The following is a 23,880-nucleotide window of genomic DNA, read 5'->3' as shown; positions in this document are numbered from 1 at the left end:
TTATTGTTTAAAATATAAGCAAATGAGAAATTAACTCATTATATTACCAATTTTCGACATATTATTTTGAAAGTAATTGTTGTTTAATCAATTTTAGAATATATAAATAAATTTGTTTTTGATCTTTGATAAACAGTATATAAGTTTATGCACTTACCTTTGATATAATAAAAAAATAAAGTTGATAATTAAAGGAAGTTTAAAGATAAATAATTGTCGGACTGTTGAAAGACCAATAACACAAACAAAATTTAACTTTTTTTTTGGAAGCAGAAACTTGAATATATATTTCCGAAGGATTTAGGTGCGCTGAATTCGAATCTGGCAGCAGAATTGCTCTATCACGTCAGGTTTTTGATATCCTAACCTAAAAGTGCAAAAAACACTGTTTTTCGTGATATTTGAGGTTACGTAGTAATGCCATCTATTTTTTTTTTTTTTAAAATACATATAATTTAAAAGTACAAGGCTCCCTCTTTCGAATGCTTTCTTTATTGTTTTACTCCCTACATTCTAAAAATTTTTTTTAAATCGGCCAAAAAATAAAGAAATTCCTGTAACTTCTTGTATCACTTTTAAGCGTGACACCTTGTATATTGAAAATATTCATTAACAGTATTTAAAATATTTTGCGAATATTTTTGGGGTTATAACAAAAGTATTTTAATTACAAAATACAAATACTATTTTAAATTTAAAACACTATTTGGTATTTTTTTGTCAACAACAACACAAATAGTTTAACAAAAAACCAGATATATTAACGGTAAGTTTTCAAGACCTCAAAAACTACTGAAAATATAAAAAAAAACACTAAACAGGAGAAAGTCGTACAGTAAAAACGAGTATGTTTCTGAGAAAACGATTGAAGCAGGCTGAACCACCTCAAAAGACTTCGCATCGATATGTCTCCAGATGGGCCTGACGCCATCCAGAATCTGTACTGAAATATTGTGCCTCGGTTATAGCAGCGCTATTATATCTTATATCGTCCAGTTGATGACATCTACATACTTAGACTTCGGTAGCTATTTATGTAACACAGTGTTGGTTGGTTGGTTCTAATTATTCTTCTCTCCATCACGTCTACTCGGGCATGCCTCAAGGATCCGTTTTGGGCCCTATGCTGTTCCTTCTACAAATCTTGATGCATGGGAACAATTCATTCTGCGGCCCCAGTATTTTGTCTACATTCACCGTGCTTCAGTACTATATCCAACAAATCGTAATTATACGCGAAGCACTAATAACGTAACACTCGATTACTACAATTTTAATTAGGCTAGACTACTTTTAGACGCAAAAGCGATAGTAGATTTTGCGCCAAGCTGCTTCTTTCGCAAATGTATGAATGTTAAATAAACGTATACTTTATCGAGTGCAACTTTGTGTGAGTGACAGAATAATCTGCTTTAGTGGACTTTGCTTTAGTGGCAACAAACAGTGTCACTTTGCGTTTTCTGCCATTTCTAGGCTACTTTTACTAAAGTAAATTATCGACAATCCGCTTCTTTTTTTCAGGACTTATCTCCCATTAAAAATCTTCAAGTTCGTAAGTACCCTGTATATACAAAAATCAGAGCACTATCAAAACCATGTTAGAAATACATTTTAAGGACTTTAATCTTTAAGTTTGGTAAAATAGAACGCAGTAGATGGATAAAATGAAGTAGATATGTTGTACTAGAACTTTTAGATGTCTTCAACGAAGCCTTCATAAATGTTTACAAGTCACGTGACCGCCGAGCTTAGGCAACCAACACTGCAGGGCTGGTGCTGAACAATTTTTAAGCTTGGCGGATATTTTAAAATATTTTCCGGACAACGAGAAAACAAAACATGCGGGGCAAGCCCACTTTCTTCGCTATCGAAGGTGGGGCAGGGGCCCCTTGACGGGCGGGACCGTGCCGCCGCTGTAGGGGGTATCGTAAGCGCGATCGCAAGTCAGTCAAGTGCGTTGGGCGGTCGACCGGACCGGGCGGGAGGCTCGCAAGAGCGGGAGCGGCGGCAATTGTAACTGTCCCGAAGTGGATATGATAATGAGGGGCGGTTCGGCGACCACAGTCGTGGCGGTGGCCCGTGTCCGCGGAGGGAGATACGACAGACTGCTGACGTGGCGTGGACCGGGCCAAATGGACAGCGTTCTCGGCTAATGGCTCAGCGGGTGCCACTTATTCGACTCCGACTAAATTGTTAAGGACGGCAAAAACACCAACCAAATGCCGATGTTGCAAAGAAACGTCAGCGCACTTTAATGGAAAATAATTTAAATGCCATCGACGGGCTCTTTAAAATCGATACGGTTAACCTCGCTAATCGCCGGTACTGTAATGGCCACAAGAAAACTTGACGAAATTTTTAACCTTGAGAGGCCTACGTCCCGTAGTTAGACCACAACTTAATACTTAACACCTATTTAACCGAATTAATCTTAACCTAGCCTTCACTTAAAAATATATAAAGGGCGAATCTTTATCTTCGCGTTGTAAATGAGTTCAGAGGATATTTTTTTAAATTAAAAATATTTCCACTGTCCCTTTATGTGTATATTTTGGGAGCCGCTGTCAGCGTGAAAGGTGCTGCTTAAGGTGATATTTAAATTATAATAAATAACGTACAAATTGAGATTGATCCATTTGTATAATTTCACAAAATTAGAACTAAATGGCCACTAGAACATGATTGTCTTGTGATAACATAGTAAGCGACATTCGATTAAGTAAATTTAACCTATGTTCTGATTCCTGAAACACACATTTATTTCTTAAATATACTGGAAATGATGTATCTATTAGAGGACGGTGAAATGTCAAAATATTGTTTTCGAGTAGATTATTGATATTTAACCAACTTCCTTAAATTGTATACTAATAACAATGTTCACTGTAAAAAATTTCACTCAAATTTCACTCAATTTCACTCAATAATTTATCAATTTCTGTCCACACTCGATTGAGTGAAATGAGTACAACTGAGTGAAACTATTGCATCAGAAATGAGTGAGTTTTACGCAAATCCGAGTTACTGCTGACTATCAATCGAGTGACTTTTGACTCTATTTTGAGTATGTGAAATCAATTTAGAGTTGACTTTTTCTCTAATATGATTTAAATTTAACTATTATTGAGTCATTTTTCACTCAGATTTGGCTTTTAATTAACTAAATATTGAGTGCAAAAATAATAAATCACTCATAATGTTGAAATTAATTTCACTTCGCGGGGCCTCTTCCTGTCCTGGCTGGGAGTGCTGGGACCCGCCAGCTGAGCCTCGTCGGCTAAGGCCTTATCTCCTGGCGATCACGCTTGTCTACAACATCTAACGGTTCCCTATTAATTGTGGACGAGATTATAGGAGCAAGAAAGTGGTGCCATCTTCACGACGCCTTTCAAATTACTCGAAATTTATGTACATTTAAACGGACCATATAAATAAAAATTTGAAAATATCGAAAATATAAGGATACCTATATATAGTACAATAATTAATTATTAGGTCCACTGTTTAGACGTTCTATGGTGGTAACCAGTGTTGGGCATTAATCAATTAAATTTTCAATCAATTAATTAATTGATTGAAAAGGTAATTGCGCTTGATTGAATTGTAGTTAAAATTAATTGCAATTGAACTATTAATTGCACGTTGTAATTAATTTATTTGGATTAATCTATATTAATTGTGTCTTGCAACTAAATTACAATTAATTTTTTCAATGGTTCTAAAAAACAATTAAAATTAACAATTACCCCGCTTCGATTCAGACTTTTTTTCAATTCAACGCACCATTTCCGAGTTATATTTAAAAAAAAAAACAACAAATCACCAATCAATAATCGCTTACAGGCGTTCGCTAGTGCTGTTGCAATTTTTGACAAACCTTTTTGTGTTTCGACATACGGACTTCGGACCTTTTGCATTCAACGCAAAACGGACAATCAAATCCAGGAGATTTTTTTAATTATTTTTTCGATTTAACTCACCGTTTCCGAGTTATAAGATATTTTGTACTGTATGACGTCACACACTTCTTGTGGATATGAAAAAGCGTGGGATCATTCAGTAATGAGGAGATTTACTCTGATTTAGGCACAAGTGCACCAAATACGAGTTTACGTGAAGAATTTATTTAAGGAGTACCTATATTTGAGTGAAGGTACTCAGTTTTAATTTGAATATAATCACAAATGAGTAAAATGATCAAAATGCCCAATATTGAGTGAAAATGTACTCAGTAATTTGACTCAATAGATTCACTCCGAACATTTATTGTACTCACACCGATTTTCTTACAGTGCAGATTGCAAGATTGCACAGACGCCGAATAGAAATATGTCTTAAAGAATTGCTACGTACGTGGGAAGATTTCTTTATTTTTTTTTTCAAGCAAGGAGGTTTCCCTGCAGCAAAAAAAATGCAGGTACAAAGTTGCTAGACGTTGGAAGTACGCCTTCAGATCGCCGACCGTTAAGGAACGTGTCGACGATGGTAGCCGAGATTCCCGCTAAGATTTTCCTATGTCGTGTGCATATCTGATTGAACAGCTTCCGTGGAAAGCTGCGAAGAAAAATGAAAAGATTGTATCTGCGAAATTGCTTTTATTTCTCAGTTGACACCGGTGTCGATTATTTGTTGAGCCAGTAGATCGTGAATATTACTGCAATATGAGTTACTGCTGCCCTGCATATGTTACCTTATCGGAACGGGTGGACTGCGGACGTAGTTCTTATTGCCCTTTTCTGTTCCGGACTGCCGGCGATATTCCCTGCCCCCCCTTAAGACGCCACCATATGGGGACCGGGCGTTAGAAAATAAAATAAAATATTATGCATGACGTCTATCGTTTATTTCATCCTTAACCGTTTTAATATAATGCTGTCCGTTTCGTTATTTATCACTCGAAAGAGATTAATATTGTACTAAATACCAAAAGACTACACTGTAAGAAAATCGGTGCGAGTGAAAGCAATAAAAGTTCGGAGTGAATCCATCGAGTGAAATTATTGAGTATATTTTCACTCAATATTGGTCATTTTAATCATTTTACTCATTTAAACTAAAACTGAGTACTTTCAATCAAATATAGGTACACCGTGCTCGGAAACGGTGCGTTGAATCGAAAAAACAATAAAAAAAATCTCCCCCAGTAGTAAAAAAGGCCTTATAACTCGGAAATGGTGCATTGAATTTGAATTGAAAATATATATGAGTAATTTGAATGGCGTCGTGAAGATGGCACCACTTACATGTTGCTTCTGTAATCTCTACCACAGTTAATAGGGGCCCGTTAGATGTGATCCAGAAAAGGTGATCGCCAGGAGAACAGGCCTTAGCCGGCGGGTCTCAGCTGGCGGGTCTCAGCCACTAGCCAAGACCAAGGCAGGAGGAGGCGAAGTGAATTAATTTCAACATTTTATATCCTAATAAATCATTTGAATGATTTATTTTTGCACTCAATATTAGTTAATTAAAAACCAAGTCTGAGTAAAAAATGAGCCAATAATAGTTAAATTTGATTCACATTAGAGAAAAAGTCAACTCTAAATTGGTTTTATATACTCAGAATAGAACCAAAAGTCACTCAATTGATAGTTAGCAGTTACTCGGATTTGAGTAAAACTCACTCATTTCTTATGCAATAGTTTCACTCAGTTGTACTCATGCTAATAGAGTGAAAGTGAATATTTTCACTAAATCGGGTGTGGACAGAAGAGTAAATTTGAGTGAAATTTTTTTATAGTGTACCTTTAAATCCTTTATATTAAAAGGCACGTTCTTTAATCTCTCAAGATTAAAAAGCACTTTATCCTGAAATGTCGTTATTTTTGCCCAATGGATTAAGTGCTGGTTGATACCCTAATTTCAACCAATCATTAATAATCTCCAAGGAATTAAATTCGCTTTTAACTCGGAACTAAAATGTGTTTAATTAAAAGATCCAACTTAGTTCCTTGTTATATAATATACTCTCTTGGATTTCATGGCCTGAAATATTAAAAGATATTACCAAAGGACTAAAGTGCATCTTTCAATTCTCGTGGATAAAAAAGCACTTTAGTCCTGAAGTGCATGCGCAATTTTTTGCTCAGTGCTCTTTTAAGGAAGTTCTTTTTTATTCCACTATAACTTAATATTTGAGAGATTAAATTTCTGATTCAAATCTAGGAACTAAAGTGCTTTTTAATTAAGGATCTACCTCCGTCCTTTAGTAGTTCCATAATATAGCTACCCCTTTAGATTTGGAACTCTAAAATAGCAAATGAACTAATGGACTAAAACTCATATTTAGCCCGGAAGGACTAAGATGCACTTTAATCCTGAAGTGTATATGCTATGTTTTGCCTCATGGATTAAAAGTGCTGATTAGTCCTTCAGTTTCAAGGAGCAAAGTGTCACTTTTACTCTCCAAGGAGTTAAATTCGCTTTTAATTTAATGGCTTCCACTTTGATAATTGTGCGTATACCTCGGGACTAAAGTACCTTTAAATAGATGATCCAGTTTAGTCCCTCGGTACATAATATACTCTTTTAGATTTCATGACCTGAAATATTCATAAAAGGTATTACCAAGGAACTAAAGTGCTTCTTTTAATTCAAGTGCTTCTTTTAATTCAAAAAGGTTAAGACGCACTTTAGTCGGGAATTGTATGTGCTCTTTCTTATTCCATTAATTAAAAGTGCCTTTTTTATATTTACTTTTAAGCAACAAAGTGTCACTTTTAGGAGGTATCTACCCCAGAGCTATAGTACCTTTTAATTAAGGAGGTATCTACCCCTGAACTAAAGTATCTTTTAATTAAGAAAGTCACTTTACTCCTTTGTTACTATAGACTTTGTTAGTATAGCTTGAAATTTTAAATGATATTACATAATATTACCAAGGGACTAAAGTGCATCTTTTAACCTGATTGAAGTAAGAAGCACTTTTATATGCTCCTTTTTGCTTCGATGATTAAAAGTGCTATATTCCATAGTTTTAAAGAGTTACTTTTAACTGTTAGTTTTAAAGACTTCTAATTAAAATGCCAAGCTGATAGCTTGGAACCGAGCTTGAAACTAAAGTGCTTTTTAATTAAAAGATCCACTTTAATTCCTTGGTACATAATAAACGTACTATTTTAGATTTCTCGACCTGAAATAATAAGGAACTAAAGTGTATCTTTTAATTCCCAAGGATTAAAAGGCACTTTAGTACAGTTTAGTAGAGTTTTACTCTCTTGAACAAAAGTGCTGTTTTATTCCTTAATTTTAGGGAGTGTGCCACTTTTACGAAGTGTTAAATTTAGTTTGAACCCAAATGGTTGTCAACGTAGTTTTGCAGTAGGAACTAAAGTGACTTGTAATTAATGGACTCGCTTAGAGACACTTTAGTCCTGAAATGTACATGCTACTTTTAGTTTCTTGAACTAAAATGCTGTTTTGATTCATTTCTAATGTACTTCGACATTTGTGTGTGTACCTTGGAACTAACGTGACAGTTGTGAAGATGAAGATAATATCAACGAGTTCCTTGCTTTTGCAACACAGTGTATATACATTTAAGTAAATTTATTGTAGCGAGGATTGGATAATTTTATGGCTAGGCTAGATATTGCCAGTTTTACTTTGGAATGGATTTGAGAAAATTGTTTTAAGGATAAAGTTTTCGTAGTTGGTACGCTTGACCCTTTGCCTCATGGCAATGGTGGGAGGGGATGAGGGACAGCAAAAATATTTTCCTTATCCATAAGTAATGTAAACAAGAGTAAGCGCGCCATGTTTTCGAAAGTTAAAAATGAAAATATTCAAAAATTGGGTAATGTGATTTGATAACAAATTGGTCTGTACTGTGAAAATATTATTGGAAAATAATGTAAGCTCTTCCGATAAAACGTCGGATTCGGATGGAATAAGAGACTAGAAAGAGAAACGTTTGTGCTAATGAGTAAACGTAGCGTTTATTTCTCACAAACGGATTAGTCCACATTTCCCTAACCGCGCAACTCTACCCCGCTTGTTTGTGTTTGGGTTTCGGGATCCATCTGTAAAACAAATACTGCTGTCAGCCAACGCTCTTATTGTCTTTTTGTTATAGAAATAAACCACGGTGGAGAAAGCGGCCATTTTAATTCGCTTCTACTAAACAAAAGCTTAATTCGTTTATCGCTACGTACCCGCAAAAATATTCGATCATTTGTTTTTCCAGCAAACGTTCAAATATTCCTCGTCGGCGTTCCTCTTTCCCATCTCATCCTCCAAGGCTACAAACGATTAAAATCAACACAATCGCGCGCTCTTTCCCACTTTTTTGGAAATAATATGTTAAAACACTTCACAAATCGTCAATATTACCTAATTTTGTATTTTTCTGTTTCCTCTTTGTACCGTGGTTAATAACGTCTCATTCTTTAATTACGCGATAAATTGTCGTTTTCACTATTTTCTCTTTTCAAACATTCATATACAGTACGCGCCTAAAGTATGGAATAAATTCAGTAAAAACGAAACCATTATTTTTTTGGGAAAAATCCTCGAACAGGTCGATTTTTAATTTAAAAAATACATATTTTAGCATAAAAGGCAATTTTCAACCGTCATTTGTTTTCAAGTAATGACGTCATCGACATTTTTTTTAAATAGCAACCCCCTATTTTTTTTCTTGATTCTGTAAGATCGTTTCATTGTCGATACGACAGTATTAAAATGTTGCCATCTTACATAGGAAAGTTTTCGAGTAAATGACGATTGAATGTTAGAAAACCCAAATCAATTAAAATAAAACAAAAACGTTATCAAATTTAGTTTTTCGAAATGCCTGAAGTTTTTTATGGATCACGTAGGTGCAAATCTTTACAAAGTGTCACTGTCATACCGACTTTCTAAGTATTGTAAGCGATATAAAAATTATTGTTGAATTTAAAGAATTATGGCATTGAAATTTTAATTCTTATCGGATGCGGGGATAAGACTAGAACGGAGCAGGAAGTTTGCGATTTATTTAATGAAAAACCTCCAGATCGCCGTATCAGCCAATCAACAGTCAGTAAGATAGAATCTAAATTTAGAGAAACTGGCAATGTTGTAGATATTCCAAAACCTGGATCGTCCAAGCGTTAGTGAAGATCACAAACAGAACATTTTGATAAGTATGGTAGATAATCCTCATAATACTTCACGATTGGTTGCATTAAACAATGAAATTAGTCAGACCACAGTGCTACGTATCCTGAGGCAGGAAAAATATCATCCCTACAAAATTCAACTTGGGCAGGAACTCAATGAAGACGATCCCAACCGCCGCTTACACTTTTGTGAAATTATGATGGATTTATGTCAGATTTACACCGGCAAATACTTTTTTCAGACGAGGCCACGTTTTGTCTCAATGGTACAGTGAACCGTCAAACTTGCAGGTATTGGAATCGGGAAAATCCTCATTGGATGGCAGAGACACATACCCAACACCCACAGAAATTAAATGTGTGGGCTAGAATAGTTGACAACAGAATAGCAGGGCCTTTATTCTTTGAAGGAACCCTTACAGGAGAAAGATATTTAGAGTTTTTATAAAATTGACCTTGTTCCAGCGCTTGCAGTAATTTTCCTAACGATAATGACCCTGATATTCGTGATGAACCCTGTACTATTTCTTATGGGGCTACTTAAAGCCCAAAGTGTACGTTAATATACCACATAATTTAGAAGAACTCCAAAATTGTATTATAGATGAAATACACAGAGTTACCCCAGAAATAATTCATAATGTGCAAGAAGAATTTCTACACAGACTTGCGTATTGTCAAGAAGTCGGTGGGTGGCAATTCGAACACTTAATTTAGGTAGAAAACTTAATGAATTGTATTTGCTTGACATAGGAATTGTTATTTTTTTAATGAATAAAATTTACGTTTTCTAACATTCAATCGTCATTTACTCGAAAACTTTCCTATGTAAGATGGCAACATTTTAATACTGTCGGATCGACAATGAAACGATCTTTCAGAATCAAGAAAAAAAATAGGGGGTTGCTATTTAAAAAAAATGTCGATGACGTCATTACTCGAAAACAAATGACGGTTGAAAATCGTCTTTTTTGCTAAAATATGTATTTTTTAAATTAAAAATCGACCTGTTCGAGGATTTTTCCAATAAAAAAATTGTTTCGTTTTTACTGAATTTATTCCATACTTTAGGTGCGTACTGTATATTTAAAATAATACGTTGACTTTATACGTGTAGATCTTTGTTTCTGAGTTTGTTTCGACGCTTTCGACAAAAACCGGCTCGACTATTTGGGGACTTTTCCGGGTTATTTCGTTATCCTCTGCTTCAAAGGATCTCCAAAAGCCATGCTAAATTACTAAATAATTACATAATAATATTTATTTTGATAACTATTATCCTTTACCGGTTACGATATGAACAAATAATAAATTAACTAATAATTATACCAACGATAAATATATCACGCCAAGCACTGCACTGGCAAAGCCAAGTGTACCGCGTTCCACACCAAACTAGTTACAGAATACCATGCACAAAATTATTTACGACCTAGTGGACCAGTTCAGGTTTGCTTCAACGACCAGCGCGCCACCGTTGATTCTACATCAGGCGGACTTGTCTACTAATACCGGACTCGCCCAATGGCTATTCGAGTATAAATTAAGAGGCAGATCATGGCTAAAGCATAGGAAGAAATTTCAAGAGAAGTGCAGACGGTCCTGTGCATTCACTGGTTCCAATTGATATCGTAACAACTATACCTTAAATTTAATTGAATACAACACGAAATAACTAATTCTCCGATAAGTTGTCTAGATTTTCATGGGCTGTAAAAAAAAAGTGAAAAAAAAGAAAGAAAAAAAAACCTAAAAATTTGCAATTAGCGTCACTTCTTTTGAGTTATTTTTGATATTATCATTCTAAATACCCTTCAATCAACCCTAGGACGGTTCAAAATTTGACCATTTCATTCAGAAGAACATCTAAGCCAAGACATACTAACAACACTAACACAGTTGAGTAACTATGCAGAACTGTTCTAGGACTGTCAGCTGACAGAACCAAAACAAACCTAGTAAGTCGATTAACACGCTAGGAATTTCTAGTCTTCCAAATTTGACCGAAAGGGCGCTGATAACGAACTCGACTAACCACTGAAAATTGACATACTAATATCCGATTACCATTCGAGTACTCTCCGGGGTAATCGAATGACGCCAATTATTTTAATAATCGGATTATCGATTAATTCTCATTCGAATTATAACATCACTACCTGTATTAATGTTTCATGTTTTCGTTTGCTAATTGAATCTTACTACTTTAATTATAATTAATTAATATTATTCTTTGTTAATTTTTTGTATTTTTTCATAAGAAAAAACTTCAATTTCATGACATAGGTGTTGGTGTGATTATGAAAACGTCTCGACGTTATTAAAAATGAAGTAAAGATGCATACAATGGAAGAAAAATCGGGGGATCCCTTTAATATATAACCGCTATTTAAACATATAGAATACGTGGACCATTAAATTTGTAAACGATTTTTATAAAAAGGAGGATGCCGTCAAGCGTGAAGGAAAACAGCTTGAGATGCGTTTTTCGAGGCATACGAAGGCAATATTCGGTAAATCCATGTTGGTATTAGCAATTTTTTTTTATCGATGAAAATCTCTTGTCATTCAGTGATGGCTTTTCCCGCTACACTCGATACGCGTCGATCATATATTTTCTAAGCATTAAGAAGTGACACACTTGGTTCGGTCATGCAGAAACTTTGCAGCTGCTTTGGGGGGTTGAATGGGAAATGCCTCGCAGTGTCATATTCCTTCTACTTATATGAATGCGGAGAATGTAAATTAGGAGATATATTTATTTTCTCGCTGACGTATGAGAATTGAAAACAAATTATCTTCTAAGCGTTTTAATTCCACTTACTCTTTCTTTATCGACGTCTTCTATAAAATTAAGAATAAATAAAAGGATTAAACTCGATAATTCTTTAATACAGTTAAAACAAAAGGTGACATACATACATATTACAATTTATTCTTTATATGACCCCTCATTTCAAAAGACATATCCAATCTTCGCCTAACTTCTTTGTGGGCTGCGTTTATTAACATTTCACCGTTTAACTCATTACAAACGTTTGTGATTTTTTCTGTCAAATGATTAATATCTCGCGAAGGTGTTTTGTAAACCTTATTTTTTAACACCGCCCCCCCCCCCATAAAAAAAACGAGGGGTGTTAGATCTGGTGACTTTCCGGGCCACTGAATACCTTTCTCGATATAACTCTACAGCTCTTGTTGAATTTTTTTGTGACTCGCTGTAAATTAGCAACATATCTGAATGAGAAAACATTTTGAAAGCACAAAAGATTTACGTTTGACGTTTATATTGAGTAATGACAAGTATTTTGTCACATTTATGCACTTTAAACAACGAACATTCAGTATTTCCCATCGACTACTTGATCCTTCCCCCGCTAATGTGATCTTGAGACTGTTTAGGACGATATTGCTTATAACTTTTAAACGGGAAGTTATACAGAAAATTTCTCTAATAAAAGTTTATTAGAAGAAAGATCTTTTTAACAGGAAAAAAATTTGGGTATGTTTCTGGAAAAAATGACGTCATTAGTCGTATATGTCAAATCCCAAATACTGTCTATTGAAAATGGAGCTTACCTCATCCCAAATTTTATTTAAATTTTTTGTACCCTTACAGTAGAGCCATACTATCGAGTTTGAGACAGCTTGTACATTGGTGGTAGAAAAGTTACCGCGTGACTGTTTACAGTATATTAATCCTCAGAGGTCACACTAGTGCGAATTAGCGCCACCGTGTTTTTTTAATACCTGGCATTTCTCAGGTATCAACTGTCACCAATTCCTTCTATAGCCCAATTTGTCGAGCCGTACCACAGCTGGCCCCAGTCTGCTATTGTCGGCCATACTAGAGAGTCTGAAAAATCCGATCGGTGCGTATTCGCACTTGTGTGACTTTAATGTGGACAATAAATGAGTTTATATCATATAATCTCGAAATAATGTGAATTGAAATGCAAATTTCCGATTTTTTTCACCTCATTCTAAATGTCAAGTAGACTAGAACATTGTTATTGTTAATAATTTTTCAAAAATTTTTTTTTTCATTAACAATTGTAACATGTATTTGCCAATATTGATGGATAATGTTGTTTAAATTAATATTTTTATACAAAAGAATGCAAAATAAATATCATTTTACAGAAAAGGTGCCAAATATCACAACTTCAAAAAATGGATGTATTCAAGATACCAGGAAAAATCGATATCATTTTATCAATATGGGGTATTTTTTTCTTAAAAATACAGACTTTGAACTTCAAAATCCTCTTCTTTACTTTTTTTCAAGCCACTATTTATAAACAAAAAGTAATTTTTCGAAAAAAATTTTTTTAATCGCATTTTTTATTAACAATTTTTTTTCAAAACTTCAAAGTTTCAATTAGATCATTCGATTTCTCGGAAAATTTTCCCCGTTTTGATATAAATACGTTATGTTTTTGTTAACAAATGAAGACATAAAGGTTCAACGTTGGCAAAATCCCAATTCGCACTAGTGTGACCTTTAAGGTGGCCCACCCCAAGTTGTGGCCTTTGAGGGTTATGTAATTTCTGTTTAATTTTCAGAATTTTAGATTTATTTGAATTATTGTAATACCTTGCTACAAATTAAATCAAGTTTTCGCATCTCTTCAAATACCTCCAGGTTTATAAAGATCCTGTATATGCCCTCATTAAGAATATTAGGAGCGTTATTAGAATTAATTCGATTTCCCTTTAAAATAAGGTACAATTACAAGAGTTACATACGGATAAAAAAATAAATTTAATTAATTTCGAATTAAAATTTTTTGTTCGTAGTTTGCGGGCACCCTGTAGACAACCATAGCAGCCTTGATAACGCAATATATTTGACTGAATAGAATATCGGGTTCAAGATTTTGGAAAAAATAAAATAATAATTTGAGGCTGAGTTTTGATTGTATTTTATTTTTGACGATGCTGGATTGGAACATCGATAATTTAAGGGATAAGATTTAATTAATAAATGGGAAATTTTATGTACATTGGGCAGCGTAGATATTTGATGAAATAAAGTTATTGCTGATTGCGCGTGTTTACTGTCGAAACGCTGGAGTGTACTTAGGCAAAAGAGTGCAGGAGACTGTAAAAGCAATTAAATAGGGTATTGTTTACCGAAAGTGCGGCTGGCGCATTCGATATGCCAGGCTTCGTTGTCCTCGGCGAGGGGCAGCCGAGTAGAGCGGCAGGAAAGTTGCCGCGCCGAATAACGAACGCTCCTCAACCTCAAGGAGCGTATTTTATTTGGCGGAACGGATGTATAAATATTCCCTGAATCGGGAGTTTAACTGGTACATCCATTTATCTAGATAACGGAAATCCAGTGTACGCATTAATAGTCCCCGGTATCTGGAACAGTATTACATCTCGCTTAGAGTGAGAGCTGTTAGCTGCTACACTATCTCGGGAGAGCCTTTAAGCCGGCTATACAGCGCCGAACCGTTCCGATCGGAATGTCGTTAACCTGCGTTTAGACAGTCACCATAAAGGTGCGTACCGATACAACGAAACGCAGTAACGTAAGGCCGGTATCCGTTTGTTGCGTATCCACGTATCGTATCACCGTATCGTATCACTGTATCGTATCCACTGATACGCGTTGGTGATACGATACGTGGATATTGGCCTTACCAATGATCGATGCTCTGTAACAATATGTGATGGGGGAAAGACCGACAACTTTGATACGCGACGGTGTTACGGTGCTGTATTCAGTTGCGTGTCTGTATGGTTTAAAGAAAGCGAGAAAGATCTCTTTTGTTCAAGAAATGTTGCAATATTTTTCCAAAATTTCTAAATAATAGATTCGTTTGTATTGGCAAACATGTAGTGTAAGGTGTCCGCGAATGTGACGGGGAAATACCGACAATTTATGATAGTTGATACGCGACAGTGTTACGCTACTCTGTTCTGTCGCGTCTTTAAAGAAAGCGAGATTCTTCTGTTTAAGAAAGGTTGCAGCATCTTTTTAAATTTCCAAAGAATCGAGTCGCTTGCCATCCAGATATGCAGATATGTACTGTATCGTGTGCGCGTAACGTATCTTAAGAGTTACGGAGGAAGATCGACAACTTGTAGGATGCTGGGATGCTAGTGAGACTTGATACGCGACAGTGCTACGCTACTCTATTTTACTGCATTTCTATGTACACATTAAAGAAAACGAGATACGCTTCTTCTGTTCATGAAAATTTCTAAATAATAGATTCGATTGCATATACAAACATGTAGTGTAAGGTGTACGCGTAACATACCGATAACTTATGGGACGCCGCGAAATTGCCGAGCTGCGTCAAGAGTTGATACGCGACAGTGTTACGATATTCTATTGTGTCGAGAAAGCGAGATAGAAAAGGTTGCAGCTTCTTTTTTAAATTTCCAAACAATCGAGCCGCTTGCCATCCAGATATGCAGATATGTACGGTATCGTGTGCGCGTAACGTATCTTGAGAGTCTTGTGGGATGCTGAGATGTTATTGAGACTTGATACGCGTCAGTGTTACACTACTCCGTTCTACTGTCTATATAGACGTTTAAAGAAAACGAGATGGTTTCTTGGGTTCATGAAAGATTACAATATTTTTCCAAAATTTCTAAATAATCGATTCGCTCGCCGATCCAGAAATGCAAACATGTAGCGTAACGCGAGCGCGTGACGTATGGGACGCTGCGTGAGAACTTGACATTCGACGGCGGCGGCGTTACAATACTCTGTTTTGTTGTATGTCTATAAGTATTTTTAAAGAAAGTGAGACAGATTTCTTTCGTTCAAGAAAGGTTGCAATATTTTAAATAATCGATTCTCTTGCCGATCTAGAAATGCAAACATGTAGTGTAACGTGGGGGCGTAACTTATCTTGGATGAGACAATTTAAGGGATGCCGCGTCGAGACTTGATACGCGACGGTGTTACGATATTCTATTGTGTCGAGTCTTTAAAGAAAGCGAGATAGGTTTCTTTTGTTTAAGAAAGGTTGCAGCATCTTTTAAATCTCCAAACAATCGAGTCGCTTGCGAGCCAGGTATGCAGATATGTACCGTATCGTGTTCGCGTAACGTATCTTGAAAGTCTGGTGGGATGCTGAGATGTTATTGAGACTTGATACGCGTCAGTGTTACACTACTCTGGTCTACTTATCTTACAATACAATGTTTTGTTGTATGTCTATAAGTATTTTTAAAGAAAGTGAGACAGATTCCTTCCGTTCAAGAAAAGTTGCAATATTTTAAGTAATCGATTCTCTTGTCGATCTAGAAATGCAAACATGTCGTGTAACGTGGGGGCGTAACTTATCTTGTATGAGACAATTTATGGGATGCTGCGTCAAGACTTGATACGCGACGGTGTTACGATCCTGCGTTCAGTTGCGAGCCTGTGCGGACCTTTAAACGAAGCGAGATAGTCGGAGACGGGCTTTTGTCTTGTTTGTGTTGTGCATAACCGGATCGAGGAACGCGCGGTGGCGACGGCGGCGACGACGTGGCGAGCTGACGGCTATTATGTATCGACGGCTTCGCTGTGTGACCACACAGAAGACCGGTCGGTGAAATACTCGTCGAGGTGTTTACACCGGCCGAGAGCTGGCCCGGGGAGTGGCTTGCTATTTCAAGCAGAATAAACACATGGCTGTTTTCTTTGTTCCGGCAAACTAAACAATCATCCTGGAATCCAAACAGGCCGGCCAGTCCCAAATTCAATTTAGTCTTTGCATGCGGCTATATCGCAAAACGTCAACACCGCCACACCGCGCTCACTGGCGGTTCCACGGGCCAAGTTACGCGGAAGCCACCTCAAAGCTGGACATCAGCACGTGTGTGTATACACACGATCTCCCATCCCTCATACTCGTCCGCCTTCGCGACCCTCCGCCGGCCGATAAGGCTATTCGCATCGCAAACACCATTGTTCTTTTGCCTCTAGCCCCCTTATATTTGTATACTCTGTCGTTTTCCGTTAAAGCGTCTTCCTTAAATTGAAAGAGACTATACGGAAAGAAAACAGAAAGGGTCAAAAATGCAACGTGTTCAAAATTATTTGCTTACTTTCAATTCAAAGTGGATTATGGAAGATAAAAGCCGGGAGGGGTAGAAGTTTGAAGGGAATCCATCGACGACACGTTTCATTCCTAAAATGTATCGCGTAATTACTGGGTTTGGCCTTCCCTGTGATTTTTGATGCAAATTCTTCAAAACAATTCCGGCGATCAAGTGGCGCGACGAGGCAAGGGTAGGGGGTATCTAGTAATGATGCGGGGGCAGGAGACGGGGTGTCGGGAGGGGAGCGGCAGACAGGGGAGATCAGTGGCTATCGGCGCCCACTTCACACATGCCTTAATGCACTCACTTTCCGTATCCAATCGATAGCATATTGCATTCTCCGTGGCAATTTACAACATGTGCTGTATCGGAGCTTCTCTACGAGTTTTTTACGGCCATTCGCGAATCATTACCCGCTCTCCGTTAGAAAATTAACCCGAAGGAGAACGGCGTCCGATAAAACGCGCCCGAAACTTTCCGTTTTCAATTTAAAACCCCGCCGACAGTTAAATGATGAAGGAAGTTCACAGAATTCACATTAAATTATATTTAAAACCACTTTTTAATTTTGACATTAAGAAGTGGAGGTGCAAAGCGAACAGAAGGCACCTGGCATTTGTTAAAAGTCTTTAATTAAGGAACGAACCGAACGCCGAAAACAAAGAATGCAAAATTAGCTTCATTTCTAATTATACAGCGCAAATATCTTAATTTCGAACTGCGAAAAACTTTATCGAACACATCTATCAAGCAGAAAGCTCCCGTTTAATTTATACCTAGTAAGGCGAAGACGCGGACGGAGTACAAAGTAGAGGCCCGATACTTTATACCCAGTGCGCCAAATATCCCTCGATACCCGATTTATCGCTCGCCCAAACTAAAGAAAATCGACTCGAAATATAATAAAGACCGTTCATTTATTTATTTGCTCTTAAAAATATCCAAATTAAAGGGTATAGTCTTTCCGATATCAATTGAAGAACCAACAGATTGATAGTATGTACCAGGTTCGGTCGCTGACGCAGCAACTCGCATTGAAATATTTGAAAAACTTGTTCCCATATTTATTTAGCCATACCCATAACAGGTCTGGTCGAACTAAACGTGGAACTCAAAACGTTCAACTCAGTTGAACAATGCGAGCGCGGGCAAAGGAAAACGATCACAGTTGCATTGGGCTGCTTGTCAATAAATCACAGCAGACAAGTGGTTGATAAATTGCCCAGCAGTGCAGTGCAGCAATGCGGGATTTGGTGTGATTCAGGTAATTTTAATTTATTATAAGCACCTTCTATTAATCAAAATTATTAAATATGTTGTTGGTCAAATGAACATATAATAGAAATTTTCTACACATTATATACAAATTATTATAATTTTTTACCTTTAGCAGAAATTTTTTTTAGGGACGCCTATGAAACTCATTAAACTTTATCACCAGACTTTTTTTTGCATGTTCAACTGACTTCGGAAAGACTAAGAATAAGGGCAAAATATAGTATAAAAACATTTAAAATAATTTATGTAAAAAAGCATAAAAAATATAAACAAAGTACATAATTAAATATTATAGCTTTTTAAGAGATAACGTGTTTTTGTCGCAACAATTAAGTGAGGAAAGATTTAAAGACTTTCGCAAAGCAAAACAGAGTTAAGAGGGCTCTATAGCAAGTAGCCAACCAACAATACATTTTTATAGATTTTATTACACAGTTTGTCTAAATATGAATTAATGCACAAATAACAGACTTTCCCCCATGTTAACGCAGATTTTCTATAAAATGGACCTAGTTTGAAACTCAAATAACTTTTTAGTGTAAAGAAATTTGTAATTTACGATTTACAAATTTCTTTACAACAAAAAGTAATTTGAGTTTCAAACTAACTCCATTTTAACTTATTTTAGAGATAAGAAGAAAAGTCCAATTTCTCACAATCCTTTTATTTTTTTAAAAAACAATAGACTACCGGTTTCGAGGTCAAATTTTTCACCTCATCCTCAGGTCCTACAAGGCAACAGTATGATATAATATAATTTTTTAAATTAGTAAAGTCAAGAATTAATAATTATTGTATAGGTTAAAAAATTAAACATAATTTGATTTTACAAAATTTAAATTTAAACATAATTTTTTACAAAAATTATAATTAAACATAATTTGACTTTACTAATTTAAAAAAATTGTATCATATTGCAGCCTTGTAGGACGTAAGAATGAGGTGAAAAATTTGACCTCTAAACCGATAGTCTATGGTTTTTTAAAAAATAAAAGGATTGTGAGAAATTGGACTTTTCATCTTATTTCTAAAATAAGTTATAATGGAAAACTCACATTTATCAATTTTGACTAACTCCATTTTATAGAATGATTGATTCATATTTAGACAAACTGTGTAATAAACTCTATAAAAATGTCTTAATATGACAATATTTTCACATCGCTAGCCTATTATAATGGGTATTGCAATATCATTGATACAAATAACAAATAGAAGAGGTCCAAGTATGTGCCCTTGAGGAACTCCTGATAATTAAAGGAAATATATAAAAAATTTACATTGGTAATTATTTTAATGTGTTTTTTTTATTTTAATATTTTCAAAACATTTTTTGTTTGTTTAAATTTTTTTAATGTCGTACGTTCAATGTTCTTATTCCTTGTATTATTATTATTTATAGCTCCGATGACGATCTAAAATAAATCGAAACGTCGGCCTGGTCAAGAAATAAAGCAAATGTTTTTAAGTGCGTTATAAATTGAACAGTACCTTTTACAATTATATCAACTAATACTCGAAAAGATCAGAAAAGGTAGAACAAACACTGCATTTGGCTTAGCTAAGGAAATGATTATTTATTTAAAGAAAACGATAAAATAGCATGGCTGGCGTGGCGTATTCAAATTCTCGTCTGTGATTGGAGGGTGAAAGGAGTCGGAAGTGACACAGTGCGCAGTGGTATATCTTATCTTCAAGCTATCAAATGTGTTTTAATAATGTTTTTAAACAAATTATTTAGTTCTAATTCTTTTTGCAACCCCACAGTTTACTAGAATTATCATTTCGGTTACTAATGTCACCGCTAGATGCCGCCATTTATATCTCACCGACAGTAGTATAAGGCTGAATAACAACAGTTGTGAATACTTTCCGATAAAAAATGTTTTTCCGTCAATGATCACATCGGTAATTGCTAACGCCTTGAATACATGAGTTAATATTGAAAGATTAAGTCGGAAATGGACCCTTAAGCGCGATGGGATGTGAGTGATAATTGGTTCTCACTGTACACTTCAACATAAGGGCGGCCAACGTCACTGCGCCGCATCTAAACACGAACTTTACTCCATCTCACTTCATATTGGAGACATCTGGCCCAAACTCTTTCAATTAAGATGAAAAATCCGAATGCATTAGTTCGAGGGCGAGAACTGTAAAAGGGGCAGGATAAGGCGGTGGCGGCGGCGGCGGCTGAAGCACTAGACAGCCCGCAGGTCTTGATTAGAAAGGACAGCTCTGTCTCTGATCTGCGTCCTCTTCCGCACCCCATCCACCCCCCCCCAGCCCACCCTACCTGCACCTAACGATACGGACCGAATTTTTAATATTCTTCCAATTCCAGATTTGTCCTTTCTTCCACCATCCGCTCGATCGAAGGATGGCAATATACAGGATCGTTCAAAGTTAGAAGTGTGTACAAAGTCAAAATTGTTTAATAATTTTTTTTTTACATTACACGAAAAAAAATGTTAAAGTTAAATCATATTGAACGCTACTTAACGATCAAATTCCGTCAACATGGGTGTTCCTCAGGGGTCAGTTCTGGGCCTTGTTCTTTTTATTCTATATACAAATTGTACGATCTCTTTTTGGATCATTTTTTCTGATTATTTAGTAGCTCAGTTAAATCTAGTATAGTTAATTCATTACAGTAAAGTAGTTTAATGTTTTTTTAATGGTACATAAAGTCAACAAACTGAACTGAATAGGTATGCGCCATTCTGTGACCTGCTACAATTTTCTTTCAAGAGAAGATAAGTTTGATTGTATGCTATATTTGTCTAAAATATTTGAATTAAATTATATATATTTACAAATAATATAAATTCTAAGAAAAATGATAGATTACAGCAAATATTCCACATAGTTTGACAAAAGTATATACATTTGAATACAATAAAATAACATTTGCGGCTCATTTGATCCAAATACTTTTTTTTTCAGTGATATTCGGTAGATATGAGTTCTTGCTCTTCGATCCAGACAACCATTTTTTCAATAGCGTATAAGTGAGCAATAGTGACGTTCTTTTTATTTTTATTTCTACACTGTAAGTTCTATATCACCCTGTGTATATGCGGGGTTGAATGGCCAGTGTAACAAACCAGTATTTCATAAAACTAGCTGAAACCAAGTCATCTAACTAGCGAAGAAGCTATTTATGCTTGATTAGTATTTTCGCAATAAAGACAGCACGAGGAAGTATGATCGATCGATAAAAATTTTCTCTCATTTAAAGATAGTTTTAAAGAGTTTTAATTTGATGGATGACGAAGGTTAGGGCGGCGTCTTAAATTTCAAAGTTGAGGTCGTTGGGGAGAGGGGGTGAAATCAAGCGGTGCATCTTGACTGTTAATCTTATTCCGTACGATTCGCCAGCTTCGTTTTCGCGGCAGAAATACAATTTTTCGCACAGTGCTCGAACCATTTTTATTATAACTAAGTGTTCATAGAATTAACTCACTTGCTCAACATCCTCGTGATGCACGCTATCGTTTGGGGTCGTGGCTGCTGAAGGTCTTTGTGACGTCGACAGGTTAATAGCACCATCTCCGTCTACGTCCTGGTCCATAGTGCCATCATCCTGCAATAAAATGATTGATAAAATTAGTCTTACTGGTCCGAATTTTCACCATGCAAGCCGCCTGATATTAGTTTAGTTTATTTTAAATAGTGACACAAGTTACTACTCCTTACTCAAGTAAGGAGCATCGGCTTCTTGTACCTGCGGAAATAACGTGAACAAGGCATGACAGACCACATGTGTTTGGTTCTTATTTGGTGAATCGAACCGCGAGGTAGTAATGTCTTATCAGATGTACAAAATGTGTGATTGTTTGACTAAGACGTTACACATGTTTGGTGCCGAAATGTATTAAATTGTAATAGTGAGGATTATTATCTACTATTGTGCTAACATATTTATATAAAGTAATAAATAAAAATTGTAAACACTGCTGACAAGATTTTATCTTATTTAGTACCTACTTTGCTATTTTTTTTACAGCTTTTATTTTAATTTAACTTTGTTTACAATGGTACAGAGTACTGACGATAATTGTTTTACGTATTTCGTGTTAGGCACTAAATTTTAAAAACGTAAAAAAAAATTCACAACAATTCTTGTCTAGGAAACAATAAAACGGGCTATCAAAAATTTTAGTCAATATATTTTAATAGAATTTCTTAAAAAAAACAATTTATTCTAAAAAATATTCAGTCTTAAGTTTATCTGAACCGTTTTTCACAATAATATAATTTGGTGTGTAGGAAACAACCAAAGTGGCTATTAAAAATTTAGAAATATAATTTAAAGCGATAGCATGGGCTATTATTTTTAGGTGATATTTTTTGATGTGTAGGAAACAACGAAAGAGGCTATTAAAAGTTTAGAAATACAATTTAAAGCGTTAGTATGGGCTATTAAAAATTGTAAGCAATATATTGAAACACAATTTTGAAATTTGCACTGAAAAATATTCACATTCTTGAGTTTATTTCACACCGTTTTTTACAATATAATTTATTGCGTAGGAAACAACAAAAGAGGCTATTAAAAAGTTAGAAATACAATTCAAGGCGGTACTATGGGCTATTAAAAATTTTAGCCGATATCTTGATAGAATTTCTTAAAAAATAATCGTGAAATTTGTACTAAAAAATATTCCCATTCTTGAGTTTATTTCAAATCATTTGTCACAATAATATAATTTATTGTGTAGGAGACAACAAAAGGGGCTATTAAAAATTTAGAAATGAAATTTAAAACGGTAGCATGGGCTTTCAAAAATTTTAGGCGATATTTTTTGTTGTGTAGGAATAAACAAAAGAGGCTATTAAAAATTTAGAATTACGATTTCAAGCGGTAGTATTAGAAATATAATTTAAAAGAGTAGTAGGGTTATTAAAAATTTTAGGCAATATCTTGACAGAATTTCTTGAAAAACAAATATTCACATTCTTCAGTTTATTTCACACCGTTTTTCACAATAATATAATTTGTTGTATAGGAAACAACAAAAGAGGCTATTAAATATTTAGAAATACAATTTCAAGCGGTAGTATGTGCTATTAAAAATTTTAGGCGATATGTTGATACAATTTCTGAAAAACAATCGTGATATTTGTACTAAAAATATTCTCAATATGTAATATAATTTGTTGTGTACGAGACAACAAAAGGGGCTATTAAAAATTTAGAAATAAAATTTAAAGCGGTAACATGGGCTATTAAAAATTTTAGGCAATATCTTGATAGAATTTCTTGAAAAACAATTTTGAAATTTGTACTGGAAAATATTCACATCGTTAAGTTTATTTCACACAGATTTTCACAATATAATTTATTGCGTAGGAAACAATAAAAGAGGCTATCCTAAAAATTTAGAAATACAATTTAAGGCGGTACTAAGGGCTATTAAAAATTTTAGCCGATATCTTGATA

The 23,880-nt window shown here is 35.2% G+C and overlaps 1 protein-coding gene across 2 annotated transcripts in view; it reads right to left on the bottom strand.

Moving 5' to 3' along the window:
- Positions 1–23,880, bottom strand: part of LOC108906287 (forkhead box protein P1) — a 161,630-nt gene that overhangs the window by 67,303 nt on the left and 70,447 nt on the right. For both annotated transcript variants that reach the window (XM_018709511.2, XM_018709510.2), the window contains exon 3: positions 21,901–22,020. In XM_018709511.2, the coding sequence (XP_018565027.1) occupies positions 21,901–22,008 (108 nt within the window). In that variant the 5' untranslated portion in view covers positions 22,009–22,020. The remainder of the gene's footprint in view (positions 1–21,900; positions 22,021–23,880) is intronic.

This window comes from Anoplophora glabripennis, unplaced genomic scaffold (genome assembly GCF_000390285.2).
Source record: "Anoplophora glabripennis isolate ALB-LARVAE unplaced genomic scaffold, Agla_2.0 scaffold32, whole genome shotgun sequence".
Taxonomy (NCBI): domain Eukaryota; kingdom Metazoa; phylum Arthropoda; class Insecta; order Coleoptera; family Cerambycidae; genus Anoplophora; species Anoplophora glabripennis.
This window is presented reverse-complemented; position numbering and strand designations above follow the sequence as displayed.